This window comes from Ascochyta rabiei, chromosome 4 (genome assembly GCF_004011695.2).
Source record: "Ascochyta rabiei chromosome 4, complete sequence".
Lineage (NCBI taxonomy): Eukaryota > Fungi > Ascomycota > Dothideomycetes > Pleosporales > Didymellaceae > Ascochyta > Ascochyta rabiei.
The window spans coordinates 217,428-240,197 of record NC_082408.1 but is presented as its reverse complement, the minus strand read 5'-3'; the positions used below and the strand labels follow the sequence as shown (position 1 = coordinate 240,197).

The following is a 22,770-nucleotide window of genomic DNA, read 5'->3' as shown; positions in this document are numbered from 1 at the left end:
TGTATTTACATTCAACTCTACATCTCGATACTTACATCATGATTCACACAACTCAGCCCGTTCCTACTCGATTTCACAATCGCCTTTTCACCGCGCGTCTTCACATAAAAACGCTTATCACAGCACCTAGCATCGAACCCACTATAGATATGACTCCATTCTTTTTCTTTGTTTTTGTCTATGGCTACTCATTTCAAACCTGGCTATTTGGATGCTGTTTGATTAGCTCAATTCATCTCAATGCAGGGTCCATGGTGGGGTAGAGGGGCAGAAACCACAGGATAGCTTACGTATCGGCTATATCCAGTTCCCCACCCATAGCCGATACCGCGCCAGCTCAATGGAAGAGCAGCGGATTATGAGGCGTGGAGAGATAAGGATAAGAAAACTGTAAGCTGACAAGATGTTCACAGCTTTGCAAAGCGGACCATACCTTGTCGGGTGGTGATTTGGATCCATCCCAGCCCGATCAGCACGATGGCATATGCATGCACCCCAGATCTCTCTTCCGTCCCGGCCGGGTATAGGCGGCGCGCTACTAATATCCGTCAACATAAACCACCCACTCCTCTTGCTCCCAAGCACCAACTCCTCTCCTCTACTCTCTCCCCCTCTCCACAGCCCACACCTTCGACTCACTACCCACCATGGCAGCCCCCTTAACTCTCACCGGCAATCCGAACGCTCACGACATCTCGGAATTCAGCACCTCGCTCACCTCTACCTGCCTCTGCAAAGCGATCCGCGTAACCATCACCGACGACGAGCTCTTCACGCGACCACGTGGCCACCTCTGCCACTGCGCCAACTGCCGTAAAGTCGCAGGCTCCTACGTATCCTCAAATCTCGCGATCGAGAAAGAGAAAGTGACCGTTGAAGACCCACAGGGTGCGATGAAGCGGTATGAAGACTGGGACACGGGGAGCGGGAAGAAAGTCGAGCGGTGTTTTTGCGGGACTTGCGGAAAGTGAGGAAATCCCCTTGTTTGGACTTTTTCCTTTCTTGTTTTCAGGTGTTTGGATGCGGAGAAAGAAGGTGCTGATGATATCCACAGTCCCATCATGTCCATTGCCGAGATATTGCCCACCACAGTCATAGTCAAAATGGGCATGTTTCCGCGTATCCCAAAGCCCGAATGCGAATCCTTCGCGCTGCATCGACACTCCTGGCAGGGCAAGCATGATGGGGTGACGCAGTACGAGATTGGGCGCGGCGGAAAGGTGTTGGGTGGGTGAGTGTGCAGGTCAGTGGGGAGTCTGTTTGCGTTCCCGGATCACATCGCTGCACCTGGCAGTAAGAATAAGGTGACGTTCTCGGGCATCAGGCTCAGCGCTCATGTACCGCTCGAATCTTCTAGCTCTGTTCCATCGGCTTCGCAGACTGGACGGGTGGTGGTGGTGAGACGGCGAGCCACGAGCCAACACGTACTTATGAAATGCACAACATATACACTACCTACCATCCAACAAGAACGCTAAGTGACCTCTCTCTGGCATAAAAGCAGTCCAACAAATGCAGCACTCATGGCCCCCTGATTCAATATGGTTGGATCCGATTCAGTCTGATCCAGTGCACAACCCACGGCTTAACGGGCAGCTGGGGAGTGGTTGTTCAGTCACACGTCGGCTCGGACTGATTTCTTCTCGTGTTCGAGGTTCTGTGCGTGGTGTAGGAGGGCTGGTATCACGGTCCATGGTTATTCCAAGTCGGCGTTTTCTGTGTGCTGACGAGTGCAGGCAGAGAGAGAGAGAGGTGTTTGTCACGACATCATTCTTCCACGGGGGATGCGTCAGGCATAGCGGGCAAGTTGTAGTCGCTGATCGCTGTGGATTGGCCTCGAGCTCGAGATGTGAGTACGGTCATGACTTATCTGTTTTGTTGCTGTGTATGTTTGATGTTTGAACAGGTGTTTCGTATCAGACATCAGGTCAACTCTTTCGTGTCTACGTGAGATGCGTAGAGTGTAAATAGCCTGTTGCGTCGTGTTTTTATCGTGCAAGTTACACAAAGTTTAAATCACCAACGACATGTTGTCGAGATCAATATCCAACCCGGAGCTCAGCTGGGGAACTTGGGTGTAGTTACTCTGATCGAGTAGCTGTCTCGTCATCTGCAGAGTCTAGTTTGCGTCAGCCAAATCACACCGAATGCCACGAAGTCATAGCAATCAAGACTCACCGCGGCATAAGTAGGGTTCTGGTCCCTCTTCATCGTCTCCAAAAACGCCCACGTCATGGCGCCCGTCGCCTCGCCGCGAATCCGCGCATCCGCACTCGTCTGATCATCCTTGCACCCGCTGAACATGGTGACCATCTTCTGCTCGCTGCCGTACTGCCCCGCAAACTCCCCAGCCCCGAGCCCCTCCTCGTCGTCCTGCTCGCCCATGTGCCGCAGGCCCTTGAAGAAACTACTGGCGCCTGCAAGCAGCTCCTGCGCCTCGCCGACCTTGCGATACGAAAACCCGCCATTAATAAGATCCGTAGCTTCACCGAGCAGGCGCGCACCCGCGCGCACATTATCCAGCAAGCTGATCTGCCCGTCGCTGTCGCTGCGGTACACGAATGGCAGCTCGACAGCGGAGCCCGAGTGACAGCAGTCCATGATGATGAACAGCGTGCAGTCGGCTGCCATGCGGGTCACGAGGTGCTCGTGCAGCAGCGTGCTGGACAGCTGGCCCCGCTGCTCAAAGTCGACAGGGACGATGGTGTTGTCCATGCCGCCGATTCCGCGGTTGCCGTCAACGTCGGCGATTTGGCCGCCGTGGCCTGAGTAGTGCATGAACAGCGTGCATCCGGGTTCACTGACGAGCCAGTCCATGGCGGCCAGGAGGTTGTGGCCGGTGGGGTAGTAGGGGGAGTCGTAGGGCACTTCTGGCCGGTCGCTGAGAATGGCCCGGTTCCGGTGTCCGTTGTCGTAGCCACGGTAGGTCAGAAACTCGGCCATGTTGTCGACGTCCGAGTGGCAGCCTTTGAGTTCGTGCTCCGAGTTGACATAGTTGATGCCGATCAGGAGGGACTTCTTGCGTCGGTGCGACATGTTGGTGGATGTGCGTATACTTGAATTCGGATGCTGTATGGAGATGCAATTCGACTGAAATGATTTCACGCAAGCCGAAGGATGTTGAAGATGTGGCTGTTGTTGTTGTTGTGGCTCAGGTGGGGTGGTGAATGTGCTGGCAGATCGCTGCTGTCTCCGGCCTAGTGGGGCATGTGGACCATCCGTCGTCGGCGTGCATTAGCCAGGTCTAGTGACAAGCAGCGGTCTCGATGCTGATGAGCTTGCGCAACTCAACGACGTAGAGGGAGTGGCAGTGAGTCGTTGCGGTGGTCAGGGCGAGGTTCAAACACAGAATATCCATTCGTAGTAAAATAAAACCAAACAACAAGGTATCCAATGCTCGTAAACCATAACACACTCCACAACCCGTGGGTCTCGTGAAGGACACCAAACGCTAAACGCCAGAAGAATGCTCCCTGGAGGGATGGAAGATGCTTTGCTTTCTAGCTGTCCTTGGCAACCTCTGTCCGCACCTCGCCCTTGACATTCTCAGAGTCGCGCTCAGCTTCGCCTTTTTGTTTCTCTCCAGCAATGTCTGCTTTTGTGTCTTCGTCCGCACCGGCCATATCGACGTCGGGCGCAGGGACGGCAGCGGCGGGTGCCGTAGCTGCAGCGGGCGACTCTGGTGGGGTGACGACGCCGGCGGGGGACTGTGATCTGGTCGACGTGACAGCAGCAGCCGTCGTTGCACCGGCTTCGTCCATGTCGACATCACCGTCGTCGGCGCTCTGCTCCGCTATTGCAGGCGTGCGTGTCTGCGATCTCTCAGCCGGCGAAGTCTGCCTTGTGGAGAGGGCACTATCGCCGTTGGTGTCGTCCAGAGCTTTGAGGGCGTCAAGACCATCCGGTGCCGCCGCGTTGGGGTTTGGGAAGTCTGTAATGTGTCGTCGTTTCTTTGTGCCTGGTTGGGCACGTACTCCCAGGCTGTTTTTGTACTCTTCATCGTCGCTCTCGTCGTAGAGCTCTCCGTTGGCCTCGATCCGCTGATCCTGCTGGCGTTGGGTAGAGCGCACATCAGGGTTCATGTCTGTGTCCATGTCGTCTTCAGCGTCTTCGGCATCGGAGTCTTCGGCGCGCAGCAGCGGGTTGTTTGGAATGTTTGTGAAAGCCTCAACGGAAGGCCTGCCCGTTCGTCGAATGTTGTCGATGACGGTCGACTTGATTTTGTGCAGGTAGTCGTGCGAGTTGGCGTTCTCCATGTTCGAAGGCCGTACGTCGAGCTCGTAATCGGGGGCAAAGTATTCGTAGTAGTCGTTGAAGGGCAGCTGCTTGGACATTTTCTCTCCGACCAGCTCTCCCGTCTCGTAGGCCCAGGTTCGGGCAACGTTGCGCATGGTGTAGCCGCCGCCGCCCAGCACGATGACAGGCACGCCGAAGCTCTTTACGTACTTGACGCAGTTGGCGTGGCCTGCCATGCTCAGGTTGAAGCAGCCCAGGCGGTCTCCTGACAGACTGTCACCGCCGCACTGGAGGACAATAGCCTCGGGGCCGTAGTACGTCATGACGGCCTCGATGACGGGCTCGAAGATGTTCTTGTAGGTGTCGTCTGTGATGCCGTCGCGGAGGGGGAAGTTGACGGCATAGTTCTTGCCGGCGCCTACGCCGATGTCGCGGAGCTCGCCGGTGCCGGGGAAGTACTCGCCGTACTTGTGGAAGGAGACGGTCATGACACGGTCGGTGGTGTAGAAGGCCTCCTCGACACCGTCACCGTGGTGGACGTCGATGTCGATGTAGAGCACGCGCTGCTTGTAGCGGAGCAGCTCGATGATACCCAGGACGATGTCTGGGCGCGGTTAGTGTGTGCGCAGGCAGTGCGGGTTGGGACAAGCCACCATTGACGTAGCAGAAGCCACTGGCCTCGCTCTTCTTTGCGTGATGCAGACCGCCAGCCCAATTGACTGCGACGTCGCACTTGCCTCTGTTCAGGCGGGCGGCGCCCTCCATGGTGCCGCCGGCGCTGATGCCGCAGAACTCGAAGAGGCCGTCGAAGACGGGGCAGTCGTCTCCCACATTGTACTTGCTCTGCTCCTTAGCGTAGCTGTCCATGTTGTCGGGGGTGACCTTGTGGAGGAAGTCGATGTACTCGTCCGTGTGGAACTGCGTCATCTCGTACTTGGAGGCGGGTTTTGCGCGCTGCAGGGTCAGTGCTGTGGGCTGGGGAGGCACGAGGGGCGCAACGCACGTAGATCTCCATCTTGGTGTACAGGCCGTAATTCATAATCAGGCTGTGGGCCATGCGTATGCGGTGGGGCTTCATGGGATGGCCGGCGACGTAGGCGTAGTTGCCGACGTCCGAATCGTAGAAGTAGGCGACCTTCTTGGGCTGCGACGCGGTGCCGCCCAGGAGGCTGTTGGAGCCAGTGGTGGGCTCCATGTGCGCGCCCTCCATGGTGTGGGTGGACGAAGTGCGCCGGGGGCCTTGGGGGATGGGTGGTGTGTTGGAGCCGGTGGGTGGTGAATGTTGGGTGGTGAATGGTGGGTGGTGGATGGTGGATGGTGGATATCTGGTGTGGGGCGCGCAGAAACCCCTTGGTGAAGGTGGGTGGAGGGTTCTTATGGACGCAGCATGGAGAATGGCCGACGGCGAACAAAGAGGGCGCGCGCGAACAAGAGCAGGAACAGGAACAGGAACAGGAACAGGAACAAGGCCAAGAGCAGGAACAGGGCGGGTGAGAGCTGCAAGAGCTCCGCGCTCCCTCGGCGCTACACGGCGGCGGGACCCCCCCCCTGCTGTCCGGGGCCGGAGAAACCCAGGCCGAGCAGGCAGAGCTACGGCGACCTCCCGTGCTACCGCCGCATCGCTGAGCTCATCGCCGCCGCCGCTCCAGCACCGCCATCCCGCCCTCTACCACGACTCTCTCCGCGAATCCCCTTGGCCAACACGACACACGACACACGGCACAGGGTGCACTTGACACTTGACACTTGACACTTGACACTCCACCTTCACACTTGACACTTCACCTTCACACTTGGATACACCCACCACACTACACCCACCACAGCACACGATGGACCGGTTAAGCAGAATGCTCGCCGCCGCGCAGGGCATGGGCGGCATGGGCGGTGGCCCCGCACAAGACACGCACCTGATCGACAACTCGGAAACCGTCTACATCTCGTCGCTCGCCCTGTTGAAGATGCTGCGCCACGGGCGGGCCGGCGTGCCCATGGAGGTCATGGGCTTGATGCTGGGCGAGTTTGTCGACGACTACACAGTGCGCGTCGTCGACGTCTTTGCCATGCCGCAGTCGGGCACCGGTGTCTCGGTCGAGGCCGTCGACCCCGTCTTCCAGACCAAGATGATGGACATGCTGCGCCAGACAGGACGGTAATCAACCCTCGCCCACACCTATGCCACTCGCACCTCACTTACACCCTCACTTGCCCCTCACTTACACCCACACTTGCCCCTCACTTACACCTATGCCACCTACAACTCACCTGCTCCCACATCTGCACCTCCTCCACTCGACCCTCATCCATGCCACCTACACCTCATTCACACCTCCACCACACACACCACTACACGATATGCTGACCAATATAGCCAGGAAACCGTCGTCGGCTGGTACCACTCACATCCTGGCTTCGGCTGCTGGCTCTCCTCGGTCGACATCAACACACAGCAGTCGTTCGAGCAGCTCACACCGCGCGCCGTCGCCGTCGTCGTCGACCCCATCCAGTCGGTCAAGGGCAAGGTCGTCATCGACGCCTTCCGCCTCATCAACCCCCAGACCCTCATGATGGGCCACGAGCCGCGCCAGACCACGTCCAACGTCGGCCACCTCAACAAGCCCTCCATCCAGGCCCTCATCCACGGCCTCAACCGCCACTACTACTCCATCGGCATCGACTACCGCAAATCGGCCCTCGAGGAGAACATGCTTATGAACCTGCACAAGCACGTCTGGACAGAGGCTTTGTTGATGGACGACTTCAAGGGCGAGGCCGACCGGAATCAGGACCGTCTGCAGAAGCTCGTCACCCTCGCCGAGGGCTACGAGCAGCGCGTCAAGGAGGAGACGGAGCTGTCCAAGGACCAGCTGAAGACGCGCTATGTTGGAAAGGTGGACCCCAAGAAGCGTGCGTCCATGTTTCCATTCAAGTTGGAGGGTACTGCTAACTCATCTAGACATATCCGACGTCGGCCAGCAGCTCATCGAGGACAACATCGTATCCGTATCGCGACAGATGATCGACAAGGAGGCGTCCGTGCCCAAGTCGAACGCAAGACAGAATGGGCGCGCGTGCCAGGAAGAGGCAGACGAGATGGAAGAGTAGACTTCTCCCAAGGACGCGCATACCAATCCTTGTCCCGACATGCACATCACGCCAGAGACCGACCTGCACATCGAGCTTGCGTACGAAAATGGAAGCAAGCAAGACAAGCTGCAGGACGTGCCCAGCAGCATGGACTGAGATGACACCTCCAGGCCTGATGACACCAATCACGCGGACTGATCACAGTAACTCCAGCGTGTGGTGAGCAGGGCATCGGTAGACTTGACGAGCATCAACGTGAATACGATAATCAACATGATCAAACATGTTCCACGTGATGTCGATTCATTACTTATGACGTGAAACAATCAATTCATTCTAGGGTATCACTTGTCTCATGACTTGTCTTCCTCCATCCCCTCCCCCACCACAACCTCGCCCTCAAACGGCTTCCGCGCATACACCACCCTAACCTCCTGCCAATACCTGCCCCTCCGATCCTTGATCACGCCCTGAAAATCCCTCACAAACGCCTTGACCTCGTCATACGTCCACCCCAACATCCTTGTATACATTGCCATAACCCACCCCTCAATCCCATCCGCCCAGTTCCGCTCCCCCCACCGCCCCAGGTCCTTGAGATACGGATCCTTAGGCCACGGCCCAATCGGCCAGATGAACGTCTGCGTGTGCACGTCTACGAACCCCGCGGCCGCCAGCGTGGGGTGCATGGAGTGGATGACGTCAAAGGACATGTGCGTCTTGTGCGCGCCGACGTCTAGCACGCTCTGGCTGAAGGCGGTGAGGATCTGGTCCGAGTACGCGGTGGAGGTCTTGGAGGCGGACGTCTCGACGCTGAATTCCAGGTGCTCGATCCACCCGCCTGGCGCTAGAGAGGCGAGGCAGTTTGAATACAAGGCGGGCCAGGACTTGATGCAACCTGTCAGGCCGCGGATGTGGATGTAGTCGAAGTGGTCCGGCGGGTAGGTGAAAGCCGAGTTTGCGTCGTCGATTTCGAACGTCAGGTTTGGCGGCACGTTGGACGAGTGGATGGGCGAGAGATCCGTGGCTGTGATTTCGGCGGCGGGGAAGAAATCCGCCATGTCCATGGCCCACAGACCCGTGCCGGTGCCGATGTCGAGGATGCGGGAGGGGGAGGTCAGTGGTGCGAGGAAGAGCTGGTCGTGCAGCGTTAGCAGCCACAGGTGGTGCACAATGGTTTCATAGTTGGAGTAGGCTTCGTCGTTGGGCGCGTAGTAGGTTCCATCCCGGTACGCGTGGTATCGCCGCCCGTTCTCGTACCGGTACGAGGTTACGCGCGAGGCAAGCGAGGCGCCGCCTGTCGAGGCGTAGAAGGATTGTCGGTCTAGGTCTGTGTCGTCGGATTCGATGTAGTCGTCATATTCCGAGTCCTGGCCGTGTCAGACAGGGAATGGTGGTCGATGATGTCTGTGATTAGACGATAATGGGGAATGATGAACAGAGATTCTACAGAACGTAGGAAGAGACGAATTCAAACAAAACAGCAAGCCGTGACGTGGTAGAGCCAAACCAAAAGAAACAAGCAAAGACCAAGAAAATTCACAACTCACAACATCAATACCCGCAGGCTGCGTCTCTCCACTCATCTCCATATTCCCCTTCTCGTCCCCGTCCCCCTCTCCTTTCGACGCCCCTTTCCTAAACTTCAAAACCCTCCTGTCGTTTCGTCAGCCACCACTCTACTCTCCATCCAGCGCTCGCCAATCTCCCCGCACAGCAGCAACAGCAGCAGCAACAACAACAACAACAACAACAACAACAACAAAAACAAAAACAACAACAACAACAGCAGCAGCAAGATCAGCAAGCATCTCGCCTCTCCAGAACGCGGCAAACGGAAAGCACAGCAACAAAGAAAAACGAATGCATCGACTCACTCCAGCCGCGAAAAATACCCGCTCCCCTTCCCTTCCATGCAGCGCTGCGACGCGCCCAGCCCCAAGCGTGACAGCGCCTCGGTGTCCAGATCTGCGGTCTCCTCTTTTCTCTTTCTTGTCGTTGATGATGGTGTCGCGCAGCGAGTCTCGAGGTTCACGCGGCTGCTACAGAGGCGTGGTGAGATTCGTAATGACAGCGGGAAAGGCGAACGTGTGTATGTATGTGTGCATGTGTGTATGTATGTATGTAGGTATGTATGTATAGTGTGTGTGTGTGTGTGTGTGTTATATTGTGTAGAGGTCGAGAGTAGGTTCCGCTTGCGGTGCGCTAGTGGTGTGGATGGATTGGGTTAGGTTAGTGGGAGTGGGTGATGTAACTTTCTTTCTTCTTTCTTTCCTCCTGATTGATTCGCACGCTAGCAGCTCCTCCAGCCCTGGGAGCTGAAGGAAAAGGGGTGCTAGGTAGAGCCGGGGAGGTTCCGAAAGAAAAGCCCGAGTTGCGTCACGTCACGTCGAGTCGAGCCTGTTCTTCTCTAGGCCTGGTTCAGGTTGGGTTGGGTTGGGTTGGGTTGGGTTTGGGCGCGTTTGGTCTGGTTTCTCGGAGAAATAATTTAGGTACATGAGTAACGCAACCAACACGCCTACAGTACAGCTTCCACGCAATCAAGCAAGGGCGGGTGGTAGCTTTGACCACGGGCCGAGAGAGTGTTCATGATACCACAGGTTAGAAGACGTAAATGAATCCATCGCGTAAGCAACTAAATCGCGGTGTGCAAACTACGCTCGCACCGCCCTAACCTCCCCGTAAACCACGAAAACCAAGTAGGTACAGCCAAGCCGAAGGATCCGCCCCACCCAGATCGGTTTGGCAGGTGCTGCGCTTTGCTGCGCGGCTCCGGCCAGGCCAGGCAACGCAGGCCAGCCCACGACCTCCATTCAACGCGCGGAGCAGCCCCAACGGCAAGTACCGCGAACAAAGAGCGCAACAAGCGGCATAGGAACCTCCCTTAGCCTCAGCCAGCTGATTAGGGAAATCACCAACTCACGAACGAGCTCACGAACGAACCCCATAGCATCGCCGCAAGCAGCCGAAACCCACACCAACATTCGGCACGGCGGTTGCTGAGACGAGGCTGCTGAGACCAGGGTACCGGGACACATTCGACGCAGAGGATAATGTATCTCAACGTCACGCTCTGTACTCGGTGTATCGGAGTTGAATCGATATGCTTGGTTAAAGGGGATTCGAGATGAATCGAGTCAGGTTGGATTAGATTGAAGTGAATTGAATTGAACTGAATTGAATTGAATCGAATGGAATTGAATTGAAATAAATTAAATTGAACTGAACTGAACTGGACTGAATCAAACCGAGAGGAACCAGAACAATCAACGTGTCTACAAGGTAGAGTGAGTGCTCATCTAGGATAGCAGATGTGGGTGTTAGTATTGGTACTAGCTGTGTAGATAGGCAGAGTGCTCAAGAAATACACACACATGTACAAGATAAGCGTTACTGCTCCAAAGCTGGTCCAGACACGTACTAGCAAGACAGATGATTTGCAGCGACGTTGGTGAGCATGCATTCTTGAACTGGGTGTTTGCTGTCAGGATGCTTAGGGACTGTTGAGGTCATGTCTAGCCGATAGTAATGATAATAATAACAACAACATGCAAGTGTATGCACGAACGCTCTACGCAAAACAAGCCCGCCCGCCAACAGCCCGTACCGTCTCTAGCGTATACAACATGCCGCGACACGACTATACTCCGGCTCCAAGTCGTACCGCACGACGTACCTGTGGGATGCAGGAGCCGCATCCTTGTTTCTCTCCATTAGTGCTGTTTTCGCCTTTGAATGCAAAACATCAGATTACCACCCATCCATCTCTGTACATTCCCATTTCCAAAACTCCGTAAACAATCATGATCAAGGGTTCCCCCGTGGTAGCGTCAAGGCTGATAGCCATACAAGATTCTATAGAACAGCGCAAATAGCGACTTAATTGGATGGTTGGCATGCGAGGATGAACCGCGATCGTAGGCTTCTCCTCGGCCTCAAATCTCCAGGCACACCGCAGCTTCAGACGCGACTGATGCAAGTCGGGTTTCTGGCTCCAGTTGTCAACTGGAATTCAATGTTTCAATTTGTGTCCTCGCATCGGTTGAGGAATCTAGGGGTGTCCACGTGGTTTCGAGGGGGCTTCGTCGCGATATGACCCAGACTGTTGGTTGTTGCGGAGCTTCTTGGCCTTCTCGTCATCTGAAGAGTTGGAGTGGCTACTGCTGCCGTCGTTGTCGATGGATGCGTCCTTCGACTGTCGACGGAGACGGTCGGCCTTCTCCTTGAGCACCTTCGCCTGCTCAGCCGCTCGCTGTGCGCGGATCTGCTTCTTCCACATTGCGGCGTAGTGACCGTTCCTTTCGAGAAGCTCCTCGTGGGTTCCTCGCTCTTGTACCTTGCCCTTGTTCAGGACAAGAATCTGGTCGGCGTGGGTGATAGTGCTAAGGCGATGGGCGATGACAAGCATAGTGCGTCCGTGCGCCAGGGTTGCGAAAGCTTCTTGGATGTGTTGCTCGGTCTCTGTGTCCAGGGCAGCGGTGGCCTCGTCAAGCATGATGATCCTGGGATTCTTCAGGATGGTGCGGGCGATGGCAACACGCTGCTTCTCTCCGCCAGATAGACGAAGTCCGCGTTCTCCAACCTTGGTGTTGTATTTGTCTGGGAAGGTGAGGATCTTGTCGTGGATACTAGCGGCCCTGCAAGCTTCGTAGACCTGCTCATCGGTCGCATCGGGATTGGCGTACTTGAGGTTGTACATCAGTGTCTCGTTGAAAAGGACAGTATCCTGAGGAACAACACCAATGTGGCGGCGCACCGAGTCGATGGTGAGGTCCTTCACGTCGTTGCCGTCAACCTGTATGCCTCCAGATTCGCTGTTGTAGAAGCGGTAGAGAAGGCGGAAAATGGTGGATTTGCCACCACCCGATTCTCCGACAAACGCCGTTGTAGTGCCTGGAGCGCAGTGGAAGTCGAGGCCCGTCAAGGCAGCTTTGCGGTTGTCATACGAGAAGTGTACATCAGCGAACCTCAAGTCGCCCTCGCAAGAGTGCATTTCGGTGGCGCTCTCCTTATCGACGACTGTTGCCCGTTCCTTGAAGAGCTCGAGCATGCGCTCAGAATTGATCATTGCAGACTGGATCATCCTGTAAAAGGTGCCGAAGAAGTTGAGCGGGCTCTGGAGCTGGGCCATGAACACGACCAGCGTGACAAACTTTCCGCCCGTCAGCACGCCCGTGGTAACCTGATAGGCTGCAATGAAACATGTTATCAGCAGGCCAAGCATGAATACTATGTTTTGCGTGATATTCATGATGTTCAACGACAGCAGGACCTTCCATTCAGCGTCTTGATATTTCTTGACAGCTTCGCGGTACCGGTTGAACTCGTACGCTTCGGCGTTGAAGTACTTGACGGTTTCGTAAGAGACCATGGAGTCGTTCCTATTGGGGTTAGCTTGGTCGGGAGGCATGGTTCACTCCCACTTACTTGACAGCATCCTCCTCACGGTCAGCGTTGACCATTTCACGACGAATCTCCGCGCGCCACTGGGCCATCCGAATAGTCAGATAGATGTACCAGAACGTCACGATGGCAATCACTAGCGCATAGTATGCATCGTACTTGACCAGGAAGTAGCCAATGGCAGCGCCCAAATCCATCAGCATGGGTACTACGGAGAAGGTCACCTGCTCGAGGAAAGTGTTGATGGAGCTTCCCTTTCCAAGCGCCGAGAGCACCTCGCCCGTCTTCTTGCCGAGGTGGAAATCCAAACTAAGACTGTGCACGTGCTCAAATGCGGCAACCGAGAGTTCGCGGTACGAGTACTGCGAAACGGGGATCCACAAGGCCGATCGTGCTGCACCGAGGATACCATTGGTTCCCTGCAGAAAGCGGAAAGCAATGAACAGACAGATGGCGGTCCATGGGCTGCCTGGGACCCTGTGCTCGAGTCGGTCAACGATTTGACCGAGCTGGTCAGGGACAAGCAAGTTGATGACGCGCTGTGCCATGACAAGCATGAAGCACGCCACGACCATGAGCTGTAGGCGGCGGTCCTTGGATGGCCACAGGTAGGGGAAAAAGACGTGGTAGCCCTTGACGTACTCCCACCAGCTGCGGGTGGGTGCGCCTGTGGGTCTGCTCCAGGCTGGTGGTGCGCCCTCGGTGTGCTGGTGCTTGCCACCCACGGGGTGTACTGAGCCGTAGGACGTGTCGCCATTGGCTCCGTTGGCTCCGTTGGCTCCGTTGGCTCCGTTGGCTCCGTTGGCTCCGTTGGCTCCGTTCGCGGTCGCGTGGCCGTTCTCTGCGCGGTCGGCGCCGTTGCCCAGAAGAGAGGTGGTCTCGTCCGAGCTTCCCGCCTCTTGGGCCCGCCTGGCGTGGGGCAGCACGACGAAGACGAGGTAAAAGCCAACGAGAGCGAACAGCAGCACGATGCGCAGCAGGTCAACGGCCACCTCGGCAGCCTCCCACTCGGTCATGTAGAAGTGCAGCTTGGGGTGCTTCGGGTGCTCGGGGTGGCCGGCGGTGGGCTCGTGGTGGGCGTGTGTGTAGATGGCGAGCGAGCAGGCCACGAGGACGATCTCCAGGACCAGGGCGACGAGCCATGTGGACAGATGGGCGGCGGTCGGCGAGGGTTTCGAGTCGAGCAGGGAGATGAGGAACAGGCTGTAGACGAAGAAGGAGCCTACAAGATAGATCTGGAGGCGCCCGTGTTAGCTGCAACGGGCGGCGGGGGGAGGTGGGTGGCCGTGTACGCACCACGACGGGCTTTCCGCACCACCAGTGCTCGCTCTGCTTGGCCAGTGCCTGCGAGATGACCAGGACCGAGTTGCCGAAGAAGGTCAGGGCGGCGGCCAGCGAGATCCACTCGAAGACGCGCTTCTGCGTCTGGGTGACGTCGTCGAGGACGACCTTCTTGACGAAGTTGCGGGTGGGATCGGTTGCGGGCAGCGGCTTGCCTCCAGGCCCGGTGGTGGTGGGTGTGGCGATGTTGGCGTTGGAGTTGCTGGCGGCTATGCTGCGGATGGTGAAGGCGGCCAGGAAGAAGACGAGCATGAACAGCGGGTAGGCGGTCTGGAAGATGGCGAGCACCTGGTGAAGGGCGCCGGCATGCTTCCAGCGCGGCTGGCCGTCGTCCAGGTCGCCCTGGAGCAGCGCGGCGGACATGATGGAATGGCTCTGCCAGGCGCGCGGCGGTGGCAGTGACGATGCAGGTGGATGGGGACGGCAGCACGGCAGCACGGCGGCACGGCAGCACGGCAGCACGGCAGCACAGCAGCACGGGAGGACGGGAGGTCGTGAGGTCGTGAGGTCGTGAGGACAGGCAGACGCTGGGACGGTGCAAGGGAGAGTGCAAGGGAGGGTGCAGGAGCGAGAGCGAGAGCGAGAGCGGTGCTACGGCCTGCAACTCGACAGGTACGCCATCGTCGGTCGTGGGTGCGTGGGCGAGTCCGGCACTGGTGGCGCATCGGAGTGTGGACGTCTTGGCGGCGCCATTGTGGGTTTGGGTCTAGAACAGCTAGAACAGCTGGAACAGGTGGAAGGGTGGAAGGGTGGAACTGCAGTTAGGGCCGGGGGCTCGGTGACGCGTTCGAGGGCATCCACCCGTCGCCTCGCTGCTCGACTGTCCCTGACGGCATTCCAGCGTCCTGGACGGCCTTCACCGCATCGCACCTCACGCACCTCACGCACCCCACCACGTTGCAGTGCGTCTGCATCTGCATCTGCATCTGCATCTCGTGTCGTGGCTTGCATCTCTTGCTCTCTTGCTCTCTTGCTCTCTTGCTCTCTTGCTCTCTTGCTCTCTTGCTCTCTTGCTCTCTTGCTCTCTTGCTCTCTTGCTCTCTTGCTCTCTTGCTCTCCTAGTCTCCTACATGCTGCCGTCACCGCCCGCACTCGACTTGCCTCGACAGCACACGTGCATAGTACACCCATGACTGACCATCGGCGGCCCCCAGCGCCTGCTTCGCCTTCCATCCCCCCGGCGCCCCCACCGCCGCCACCAAAAATAAAATCCCGTTCCTACTTTGAACGTTTCGTCGCCCAGCCCTTGCAGTCGGCCGCATATGCCTCGCGGCCACCAAGCGCCCAGGCCAATCGTCCGGACGGCGGGCCTCTGAATCCACTAGTCCCGAAGCTGCTCGGGTACGTTCGTTGGTTCCGTCTCCATCCATCTGCGGCTCCTTTGACACGGATGACGTCGTCGTCATCATCAGCCTCACCAAGCCACCTCACAAGCCACTCCACCAAGCCTCACCTCGCCTCATCTCACCTCGCCTCACCTCACCTCACCTCACCTCACCTCACCTCACCTGCACTCCTCTTGTCTTCTTCGTCCACTAAGCCATGATGCAGCACTCGCACAGGATACTCGCAAGATGCAACCCACAAGACAGGCCTCGACATCTCGGCCCTTGACATCAACTGTGAGAGGACCCATGCCGTGCTCGCTGGCAAGGACATCCTGAAAACAGTACGTGTCCACGGCACCAAAATCGTCGACGAGACCAATCTGCGTGCCGCTGTCCTCAACTATCCCGACTCCCATGCGCGCCAACGAGAGGGCCTGGGCATCCAGGACGTCAAGTGGTCCCACGGCCAGTTCAGCTCGCACATTGCCACGGCCGTCGCCAACGGCAAAGTCATTCTGTACGACCTGAATCGTGCCAGCGTGGAGCTCGTCAGACTACACGAGCATACACGTCAAGTCCACAAACTAGCCTTCAACCCACACCAAGGTCACCTGCTGCTTTCTGCAAGTCATGATGCCACGGTTCGTCTGTGGGACTTGCGCGACATGCGTCGAGAAGCCGCTGCCTGTACCAGTCGGGACCAGTACCATGGTATCAGTGGCGGCATTCGTGATGTCCAGTGGTCTCCTACTGACGCCGTTGAGTTCGCTTTTGGCACAGACAACGGAACCATTCAACGCTGGGATTTCCGCCACAGCAAAGGCCCCAAGCAGAAGATCCCAGCTCACGACCAGAAGACCTGCACTTCAATCGACTGGCACCCAGATGGAAAACATTTGCTCAGTGCAGGTGTCGACCGAACGATCAAGGTCTGGGACTTCTCAGTGGATGGTCGAAGGCAGAAAGCGGCTTATGTTCTGAGTACACCGTATCCGGTGCACAGAGCGAGATGGAGACCGCCTTACTGGTCTGATGAGTTCCACGAAAAGGGCGCTTTTCAGTGTACCCAGGTAGCGACATCCTATGATCGTGACCACCCAGTCGTCCACGTTTGGGACTTTCGACGACCGCATTTGCCTTACAGAGAGATCAACAGGTTCCGGAGTCCACCGTCAGATATGCTCTGGCATTCACGTGACACGCTGTGGACCGTTGGAAAAGAAGGCATATTCCAGCAAAACGATGTGCATCACGCTCCGAAGATTACGGAGCGGCGGCCTTTACAGGCAATTGCCATCTCGCCAACGGGGGAATTGAGCGGCGTTGCGCAGAAGAGATCACGGCAACGTCGTTCAGCAGCTCCCATGTATGATGATGTGTATCTTGGTGCGCCACCTGACAAGCACGGCAGCCTCGAGAAGGGCAGCATACGGAGCTCCGCAGAAAACAGCCTTGACGATAGTTTTCTGGCCTCCTCGATGAAGCGGCACCATGGCCGCACCGCCAGCAGCAGATCAGCAAAGTCTTTCAGTAGCACGCCTCCTTCTGACGTGACTCCCAAGGTTATGTTCTTGCCCGACTCCATGAGTACACAAAGCGAACAGTTCCAACCAGACCAGCTTGCGTTTCGAGGTACTCTACCAGGTGCCGCCAATGTTCAAATTTTCGCATACCTCGCTCAGAAGTACAAAACAATCCCACTACCTGATCCTCCTGCTTTGGAGTCGTATTTCGAGATCGAGCAAGCGTTCCGACAAAATGCCGAGTACGCACAAAGGGCTGCATATCACAGACTTGCGCAAACCTGGACCTTGGTTGGGATGGCAATAGCTAGTGCGACCAAACGGCGTGCAGAAATGCACCGAAGCTTACGACTGAAGGACAAGAAAGCCAAATTTGAGGACACGAACAATGTTCCTGGACACTCGCATGCTCAGAGTAAACCACTTGCTGCCCCACAAAACCCAGCGGTCCGCGCGATCCTTGGCACGCTCGACAGGCCGCGTTCTGCGTCACCACTTGCACGGCCAGCTGCTCAGTTTGAAAGCACATCCAACCTGGCGACGCCGCTGGCACGGCCTGTTGACATTCCTGGTTCAGCCTCCAATAGGACTGAACTTCCTGATCCCGATCATGACGACAAAATTCATCTCCCACCATCAGTCATGGGAGTTCCTGAAGCAAGCAAAGGGTCCACAGTCGCACCTCACACACAATCAAAGTCCAATGGATCGCATTGGTATGATTCCCCTGAGGGCTTGGAAGAACGCCGAGCTGCAGCCGGCAGCTGGCGGGCATCGCCGCGGATACCCTTGAATCTCAGCCCAGCACTTGCTCGCGAAAACCATTCAACCGTTCCCCCTCCGCTGGAGCGTCATAATTCGGGCGATAGTTTTACAATGTTCTCTGCATCCACGGATTCCCAGCATGGAAGCTCCGTTTCAGGCTCGTTCGAAAGTGGCAACTCGGATGGTCGCAGTCTGGAGTCTTTGTCAGCAGGCTGGCAGCATGCTCCGGACAAGTCTAGTTTCGGTCGGCCTAGAGCCCTGTCCAGCACCGGCCAGAAGAACGACCTGGGTCAAAGCACGAACAGAGGGTCAAATACGATTCCCATCCCTGGTGGTCCAGCACCGAGCCAGGACACGGGCCGTTTAATGCTGCCAAGCAGTAGTGAAAGAGTCACTCAAGAAATGAAAGCCCTACGACAAACAAATCAGCTTATGCGCCATGACAGCGCGGAATCCTCAGCATATGCCAGTAGCCAAGAGGGGGCCTCAACTCCGTCAGCTTACAGCGCTGACATGGAAGCCAGTGGTACCATCATACCTGAAGTGTTTGACAATCCCAGATCGCCACACGTTGCTTCCCCTTACGTTACGAAGAGTATCTTTCAATCATCCATACCGACAAAGGAATCTCAACTGTTGCTTTCAGACTTCCAGACGCTGCATATCGACGCTGAAGGCACATCTGCTTTCACAGTCGTTGGCTTGCTGAACAGCATCCTCCAATTCCACACGGAGACTTTGTCAGACGCACAATTTCCGTCATTACTTCTGCTACTGCTCTCGCCGCTATTACCACAGACACACTCGCCTTCTGAATCGTCGGGTATTGATGTTGCCGAAGTTCTGGGTACTTTCTCGGACACATTCACGGCTCTGGGCCTCACGCCGACTCAAGCCAAAGCGGTCCTCTCATCGCAGCTGGGAGAACTGATAGCCACAGGCATCAACCCATACCAAGCCGAGTCGATCTTGCATACGTACCACGGGCAGCTGCATAGCCTTTCCCTCTTCAACTCTGCAGCTTCTCTTCGACGGCTCGCATATCCTACCTTCCCTGCAGTCTACGAGCAGGCATTAAAAGACACCCAACTTGGCCTGTTGTGTCTCAGCTGCAAGTCGCCCATCAACAACCCGAAGGACAAGATGCGCTGTGAATCTTGCAAAAGAGCGCAAGCTTCTTGTCCGATATGTTGGGGCAAATACCCAGCATTCGAGCCCATCACCGCAAAGAGGAAGTCGAAATCGAAGCACCGAGACGAGAAGGGCCACAAGAGGAAACGATCATCCCTGATCGCCGTAGGAGAAGCCCTGCCGGACGATACGGATGACAGCCCCTCACCGTCAACGCCACAGAGGTGGAGCCCTACACCCGCAACCCTATGGACATGGTGTTCTCTCTGCGGCCATGGTGGTCACACTAACTGCTTGTCGACCTGGTTCGCTGACGCTGCCCTCTCCGACGGCGCTTGTCCCACTGAAGGCTGTCTCTGTGACTGCGTCTCGGGAAATCGTCGAGACGAGAAGATGCGCGATCTGATCCGCAGGAAAACGGAGAAAGAGCGGTCAAAGCCCGTCAAAAAGGGTGATGACTGGAAAGTAAGAGAGAGTAGAGCCGTCTCTGCAGTCCGCGGCACCTTCGGAGAAACCGGAAGCCAACCCCCATCACCCGGCAGCCGCAAAGAGGAAAGCAAGAAGGTCCGCGTGTTCGCTTCAGCATCCGGGATCGGCCCGCAGGCGGGTGCCTCATCAACATGAGACGGCCCTTCGCGAAAACAACAAAGCTTATCAAGAGAAGTCACGTTGCGTCCTCGACTCGACACTACGATGCGGCTTGCTTGACGCACGTGGACCCGCATGTTCACACCGCTCAGCACCGCCAAGCCACGATCCCGGAAACCTTGTTTTCGTTGCTCCGACACCCACTTCCCCGGTGCAGGGCGTGGAATGCCACGTCGAGCGGCAGAACGTTGGACAATTTCTCATGATGAGTACGTCGTGGTGCTGCACTGCATGCTGACGTTTCTTTGGTTTACGTAGATAATGATCAAGCATTGAACCAGTTGGTCAGACTCTTACTTCCCTGGTGCAAGGCGTAGGTATCCACATGGGGCGGCACAACATGTAGAGTCTACATTGCAGACAATTGTGCGAGAAGCGCGTTATGGTGTTACACTGCTCGTGTCGACGCAAGGCTGCTTCACTCCACGTAAATGTTAATTTTACTCCAATCCAATTCGCCAGACCTAGACAGAACACCTACCTCCGCGGCGCAAGGCGCGAAACACCCCATTGAGCGGCGGAACGTTGAACAACTACCGCATAATGAGCATGTTCGTGGTTTGGCACTGCTGGTGTTGATGCAGGGCTTTTCATCCACGCAGAAGAGGATTCAGACATCAACCCAGCCCGTCCAATCAGACGAAGCTGAATCCCTTTATCGTAGACGCTTAGACTGCCGAACTGCCGCGTATTATAGTTATTCCCGCAGTCATCGGGCCGAGATGCGCCGGCAGGCACGTGGCACAACGTCTACCTCTGACCTGGTAGGTACTGGTCTGGCTACGAGGCTCACTGTCGGAGTACGCGTTAATGCCTGCGTGCGTGTTAATACTGACTACTATTCTTTGATCCATCTATATTCAAATCTACACCTATATGATGATCTAGGCTGGCGAATAGGTAAGGGTTGGGTAGAGGTTGGGTCGGGGTTAGGTTAGGGTAGCCCTGACTGGGTTGCCTCATAACTTCGCCAACTTGCTCGATTCGACCGAAAAGTAGTTCATTTAAAAGCGCTACTCAAGTTCTATAACATTGTCGTATTTAACTTTTCTGTGTCTATAGAGCTTAGTAACTTGTCTCTGACCCGACCCTAACCCAATGGCAACCCCTACCTAATCCCTACCCAACTCTTACCCATTCGCCAGCCTAAGCCTACTAGAGAGTTACGTAAGCAGAGCATACACAATGTAGTTAGTAAAAACGATACTACGTTAACCTTAGAATCCTGTTAATTTCTATTCGAATGTATTGTATATTTAGTCACCTTGAAAGTGCAGTACATCCATCTCGTATAGAGCCAGCGCTGCCGTACACCTTAGCAACCGCAGAGCTTAAAAACCTAAGTCAAGTAATGACTGCTATTTGCGCCAGCCGTTTAGTTTCCCATGGCACCACAGCTCGCCATTAATGTTGCCAATGAACACATCTACCCGCAGTAAGTAGATATCAAACAACAGGTGATTCAAAACTCACTTGTGTCAATGTGGGTATCTTGCCATCCTCCGTTGCCATTGTTACACTGGCCGTACATCATAGAACCATTTAACTTCATGTTCCTGCAGGAAGGACTGAACATGCCCCTAAACAAATTAGCTGCGAAGCACGGTATGAGACCATGTTTATTTTACCTGACCTGAGGCAGCAGGTGACCCCATGAATTGGTGAAACAGTTGTTGAGATGGATGGCTTCGCCGACACTGTATAGTCCAGAAGTTTGTCGGCAATTGGCAAAGATACTATAATTGTTGTCTTCGCCACGGTATATCTGAACAGAGTTGCAACTGTTGTAGTAACCGCTCTCTGCAGCCACCTCGATGGGAGCGAGCGCGAGGAACGCAATAGCAAGTAGATTTTTGAAGTTCATGGTGAACGAACGATGAAGAGCGCAGATCAAGATTGGAATACACAAGTAGAAAGGAACGTCGAAGGCATAGCCCTTTTATTTAGTAAGAGAGCAGAACACATATAACACACTGTTGATAGGGTGTTTCCCGTTACAGGATTGCTCAATTCTACATTGCATCCTTGGACCCTTAGCGGCATCCATACTTATCTAAATCCAGGCCTTTAGTATCAGAACATGTAAGCTGTAGCTCGACATAATTGGTGTGAACGCTAGTCGCGCTGTAGTCTAGAACTCTTGGATATACGAATGTAGAAGGTGAATGAAGGTGGAGATTGCAAAGGATTCCCACGCTTGGCTTTTTCCGTCCTGCGAAATGACTATTTCTACCTGGCAAGCACTACGTTCAGTAATACTCGAGGTAAGCGCTTAATACACGCACCAAGTTGGTGGCGGGAGGGTGTTGCATACATCTCTACAAGGACCGAAATGTGGGATCTGCAAGAGGACATCAATCCATGAGAGATTTGAATGCAGAGCAGGCAGGTCGGTAAAACGACAGCTCGCAGATGGTAGCAGTTTCTCCGCGCACGTATGCCAGCAAGCAATTGTTAGATCTCCGTATCGATGGCTGGCACGGCAAGAAAGCTCGTCTGCTGGGCGGCTTAGCACGGGTTGAAACAGGATTAGAGGGAAACCAACAAGCGCGCCAAGCAACACGGTCTGAATCAATGGGCATTTTGCCGTGTTCGTCTGGGTAGAAGTGAGGATAAATTGGTTTGCACAAGTCAAAATAAATTGCTGATGTCCTATCTATGTTCTGCTGTCGCAATGGTCTTTTATACGGCCATCAGTAGGGTATGTTTACATGACATGTCTACAATAGATATAGGTGTAGAAGGTGTCTATCAAGAGGAGAAGGAACCTTCACACCCCCACGTGGCAGATAGTACGTCCTTACTCCATGAACCGTCACAACTATACCTGTACAGGACTAGCGTTGTTTGCGCTCACTCACCTACAAAACCTATTTGTAGCTTCAACAACACAACCTTAGTTTAATCCTTAGCTAGCGAGCTCCAGTTATGACCCCGATGTATCGAAATTACCGGTTGAACGTCTGTCATAGAATCCTAGTGTAACTAGCGAGGTTGACCTGTGTAATGGAGTTATACTTCTTAGTAGCCCAGTATACTATTTAGCACGGTTCGCCGTCAAATCCTCCACCGCACACCATATCGGCCTACCCAGGATTGCTCGGCTGCTGTGCTGGCCTCTGACAGCTATGGCTTCGATTGGCTGAACTTGAGAGGTTCAAGGGTGAAAAGCACCTGTTCAGTCATAGAAATATGCCTGTATCGAGGCCAAAGCTGTACTTGGGCATGGGCAGTGCGGTAACGATCGCGAACAAGCCGGCTTTTGGCATATGGGTGTACAGGAGAAGAAGCAGCTCGCCGCTGCAGAT

General features: G+C 55.5%; 7 protein-coding genes across 7 annotated transcripts, besides 23 other annotated features; 3 read left to right on the top strand and 4 right to left on the bottom strand.

Annotated features, from left to right (window-relative positions):
* Window positions 1–647: 647 nt before the first annotated feature.
* EKO05_0002497 (uncharacterized protein) lies at window positions 648–1,235 on the top strand (the record flags this gene model as incomplete). Its single annotated transcript, XM_059635921.1, has 2 exons — window positions 648–967; window positions 1,055–1,235. 2 exons carry the CDS (start codon window positions 648–650, stop codon window positions 1,233–1,235), a joined length of 501 nt encoding a protein of 166 aa, XP_059491904.1.
* A 776-nt stretch (window positions 1,236–2,011) lies between these two features.
* On the bottom strand, window positions 2,012–3,036 carry EKO05_0002496 (uncharacterized protein; the record flags this gene model as incomplete). The annotated part of the gene is made up of 2 exons (XM_038937671.1): window positions 2,012–2,119; window positions 2,179–3,036. The coding sequence occupies 2 exons, from the start codon at window positions 3,034–3,036 to the stop codon at window positions 2,012–2,014; spliced, it is 966 nt and encodes a 321-aa protein (XP_038801096.1).
* An 82-nt stretch (window positions 3,037–3,118) lies between these two features.
* Window positions 3,119–3,148: a tandem repeat.
* Window positions 3,149–3,500: 352 nt separating this feature from the next.
* EKO05_0002495 (Histone deacetylase) lies at window positions 3,501–5,446 on the bottom strand (the record flags this gene model as incomplete). Its single annotated transcript, XM_038937898.1, has 3 exons — window positions 3,501–4,840; window positions 4,890–5,190; window positions 5,240–5,446. 3 exons carry the CDS (start codon window positions 5,444–5,446, stop codon window positions 3,501–3,503), a joined length of 1,848 nt encoding a protein of 615 aa, XP_038801095.1.
* A 31-nt stretch (window positions 5,447–5,477) lies between these two features.
* Window positions 5,478–5,571: a tandem repeat.
* A 99-nt stretch (window positions 5,572–5,670) lies between these two features.
* Window positions 5,671–5,702: a tandem repeat.
* A 234-nt stretch (window positions 5,703–5,936) lies between these two features.
* Window positions 5,937–5,965: a tandem repeat.
* Window positions 5,966–6,032: a tandem repeat.
* Window positions 6,033–6,035: 3 nt separating this feature from the next.
* Window positions 6,036–6,067: a tandem repeat.
* A 1-nt stretch (window position 6,068) lies between these two features.
* Window positions 6,069–7,341, top strand: EKO05_0002494 (multicatalytic endopeptidase; the record flags this gene model as incomplete). The annotated part of the gene is made up of 3 exons (XM_038937690.1): window positions 6,069–6,388; window positions 6,608–7,143; window positions 7,193–7,341. The coding sequence occupies 3 exons, from the start codon at window positions 6,069–6,071 to the stop codon at window positions 7,339–7,341; spliced, it is 1,005 nt and encodes a 334-aa protein (XP_038801094.1).
* A 335-nt stretch (window positions 7,342–7,676) lies between these two features.
* Window positions 7,677–8,915, bottom strand: EKO05_0002493 (uncharacterized protein; the record flags this gene model as incomplete). The annotated part of the gene is made up of 2 exons (XM_038937684.1): window positions 7,677–8,693; window positions 8,874–8,915. The coding sequence occupies 2 exons, from the start codon at window positions 8,913–8,915 to the stop codon at window positions 7,677–7,679; spliced, it is 1,059 nt and encodes a 352-aa protein (XP_038801093.1).
* Window positions 8,916–9,034: 119 nt separating this feature from the next.
* Window positions 9,035–9,055: a tandem repeat.
* Window positions 9,056–9,111: a tandem repeat.
* Window positions 9,112–9,133: a tandem repeat.
* A 281-nt stretch (window positions 9,134–9,414) lies between these two features.
* Window positions 9,415–9,463: a tandem repeat.
* Window position 9,464: 1 nt separating this feature from the next.
* Window positions 9,465–9,486: a tandem repeat.
* Window positions 9,487–9,577: 91 nt separating this feature from the next.
* Window positions 9,578–9,597: a tandem repeat.
* A 150-nt stretch (window positions 9,598–9,747) lies between these two features.
* Window positions 9,748–9,776: a tandem repeat.
* Window positions 9,777–10,097: 321 nt separating this feature from the next.
* Window positions 10,098–10,126: a tandem repeat.
* Window positions 10,127–10,474: 348 nt separating this feature from the next.
* Window positions 10,475–10,555: a tandem repeat.
* An 819-nt stretch (window positions 10,556–11,374) lies between these two features.
* On the bottom strand, window positions 11,375–14,430 carry EKO05_0002492 (ATP-binding cassette-type vacuolar membrane transporter Hmt1; the record flags this gene model as incomplete). Its single annotated transcript, XM_038938106.1, has 3 exons — window positions 11,375–12,704; window positions 12,751–13,961; window positions 14,023–14,430. 3 exons carry the CDS (start codon window positions 14,428–14,430, stop codon window positions 11,375–11,377), a joined length of 2,949 nt encoding a protein of 982 aa, XP_038801092.1.
* Window positions 13,483–13,547: a tandem repeat.
* Window positions 14,233–14,276: a tandem repeat.
* A 57-nt stretch (window positions 14,431–14,487) lies between the features above and the next one.
* Window positions 14,488–14,547: a tandem repeat.
* A 60-nt stretch (window positions 14,548–14,607) lies between these two features.
* Window positions 14,608–14,655: a tandem repeat.
* A 319-nt stretch (window positions 14,656–14,974) lies between these two features.
* Window positions 14,975–15,001: a tandem repeat.
* Window positions 15,002–15,011: 10 nt separating this feature from the next.
* Window positions 15,012–15,125: a tandem repeat.
* A 71-nt stretch (window positions 15,126–15,196) lies between these two features.
* On the top strand, window positions 15,197–19,438 carry EKO05_0002491 (SEA (Seh1-associated) complex subunit; the record flags this gene model as incomplete). The annotated part of the gene is made up of 2 exons (XM_038937676.1): window positions 15,197–15,408; window positions 15,619–19,438. 2 exons carry the CDS (start codon window positions 15,197–15,199, stop codon window positions 19,436–19,438), a joined length of 4,032 nt encoding a protein of 1,343 aa, XP_038801091.1.
* Window positions 15,515–15,577: a tandem repeat.
* A 921-nt stretch (window positions 19,439–20,359) lies between the features above and the next one.
* Window positions 20,360–20,405: a tandem repeat.
* Window positions 20,406–22,770: the final 2,365 nt, after the last annotated feature.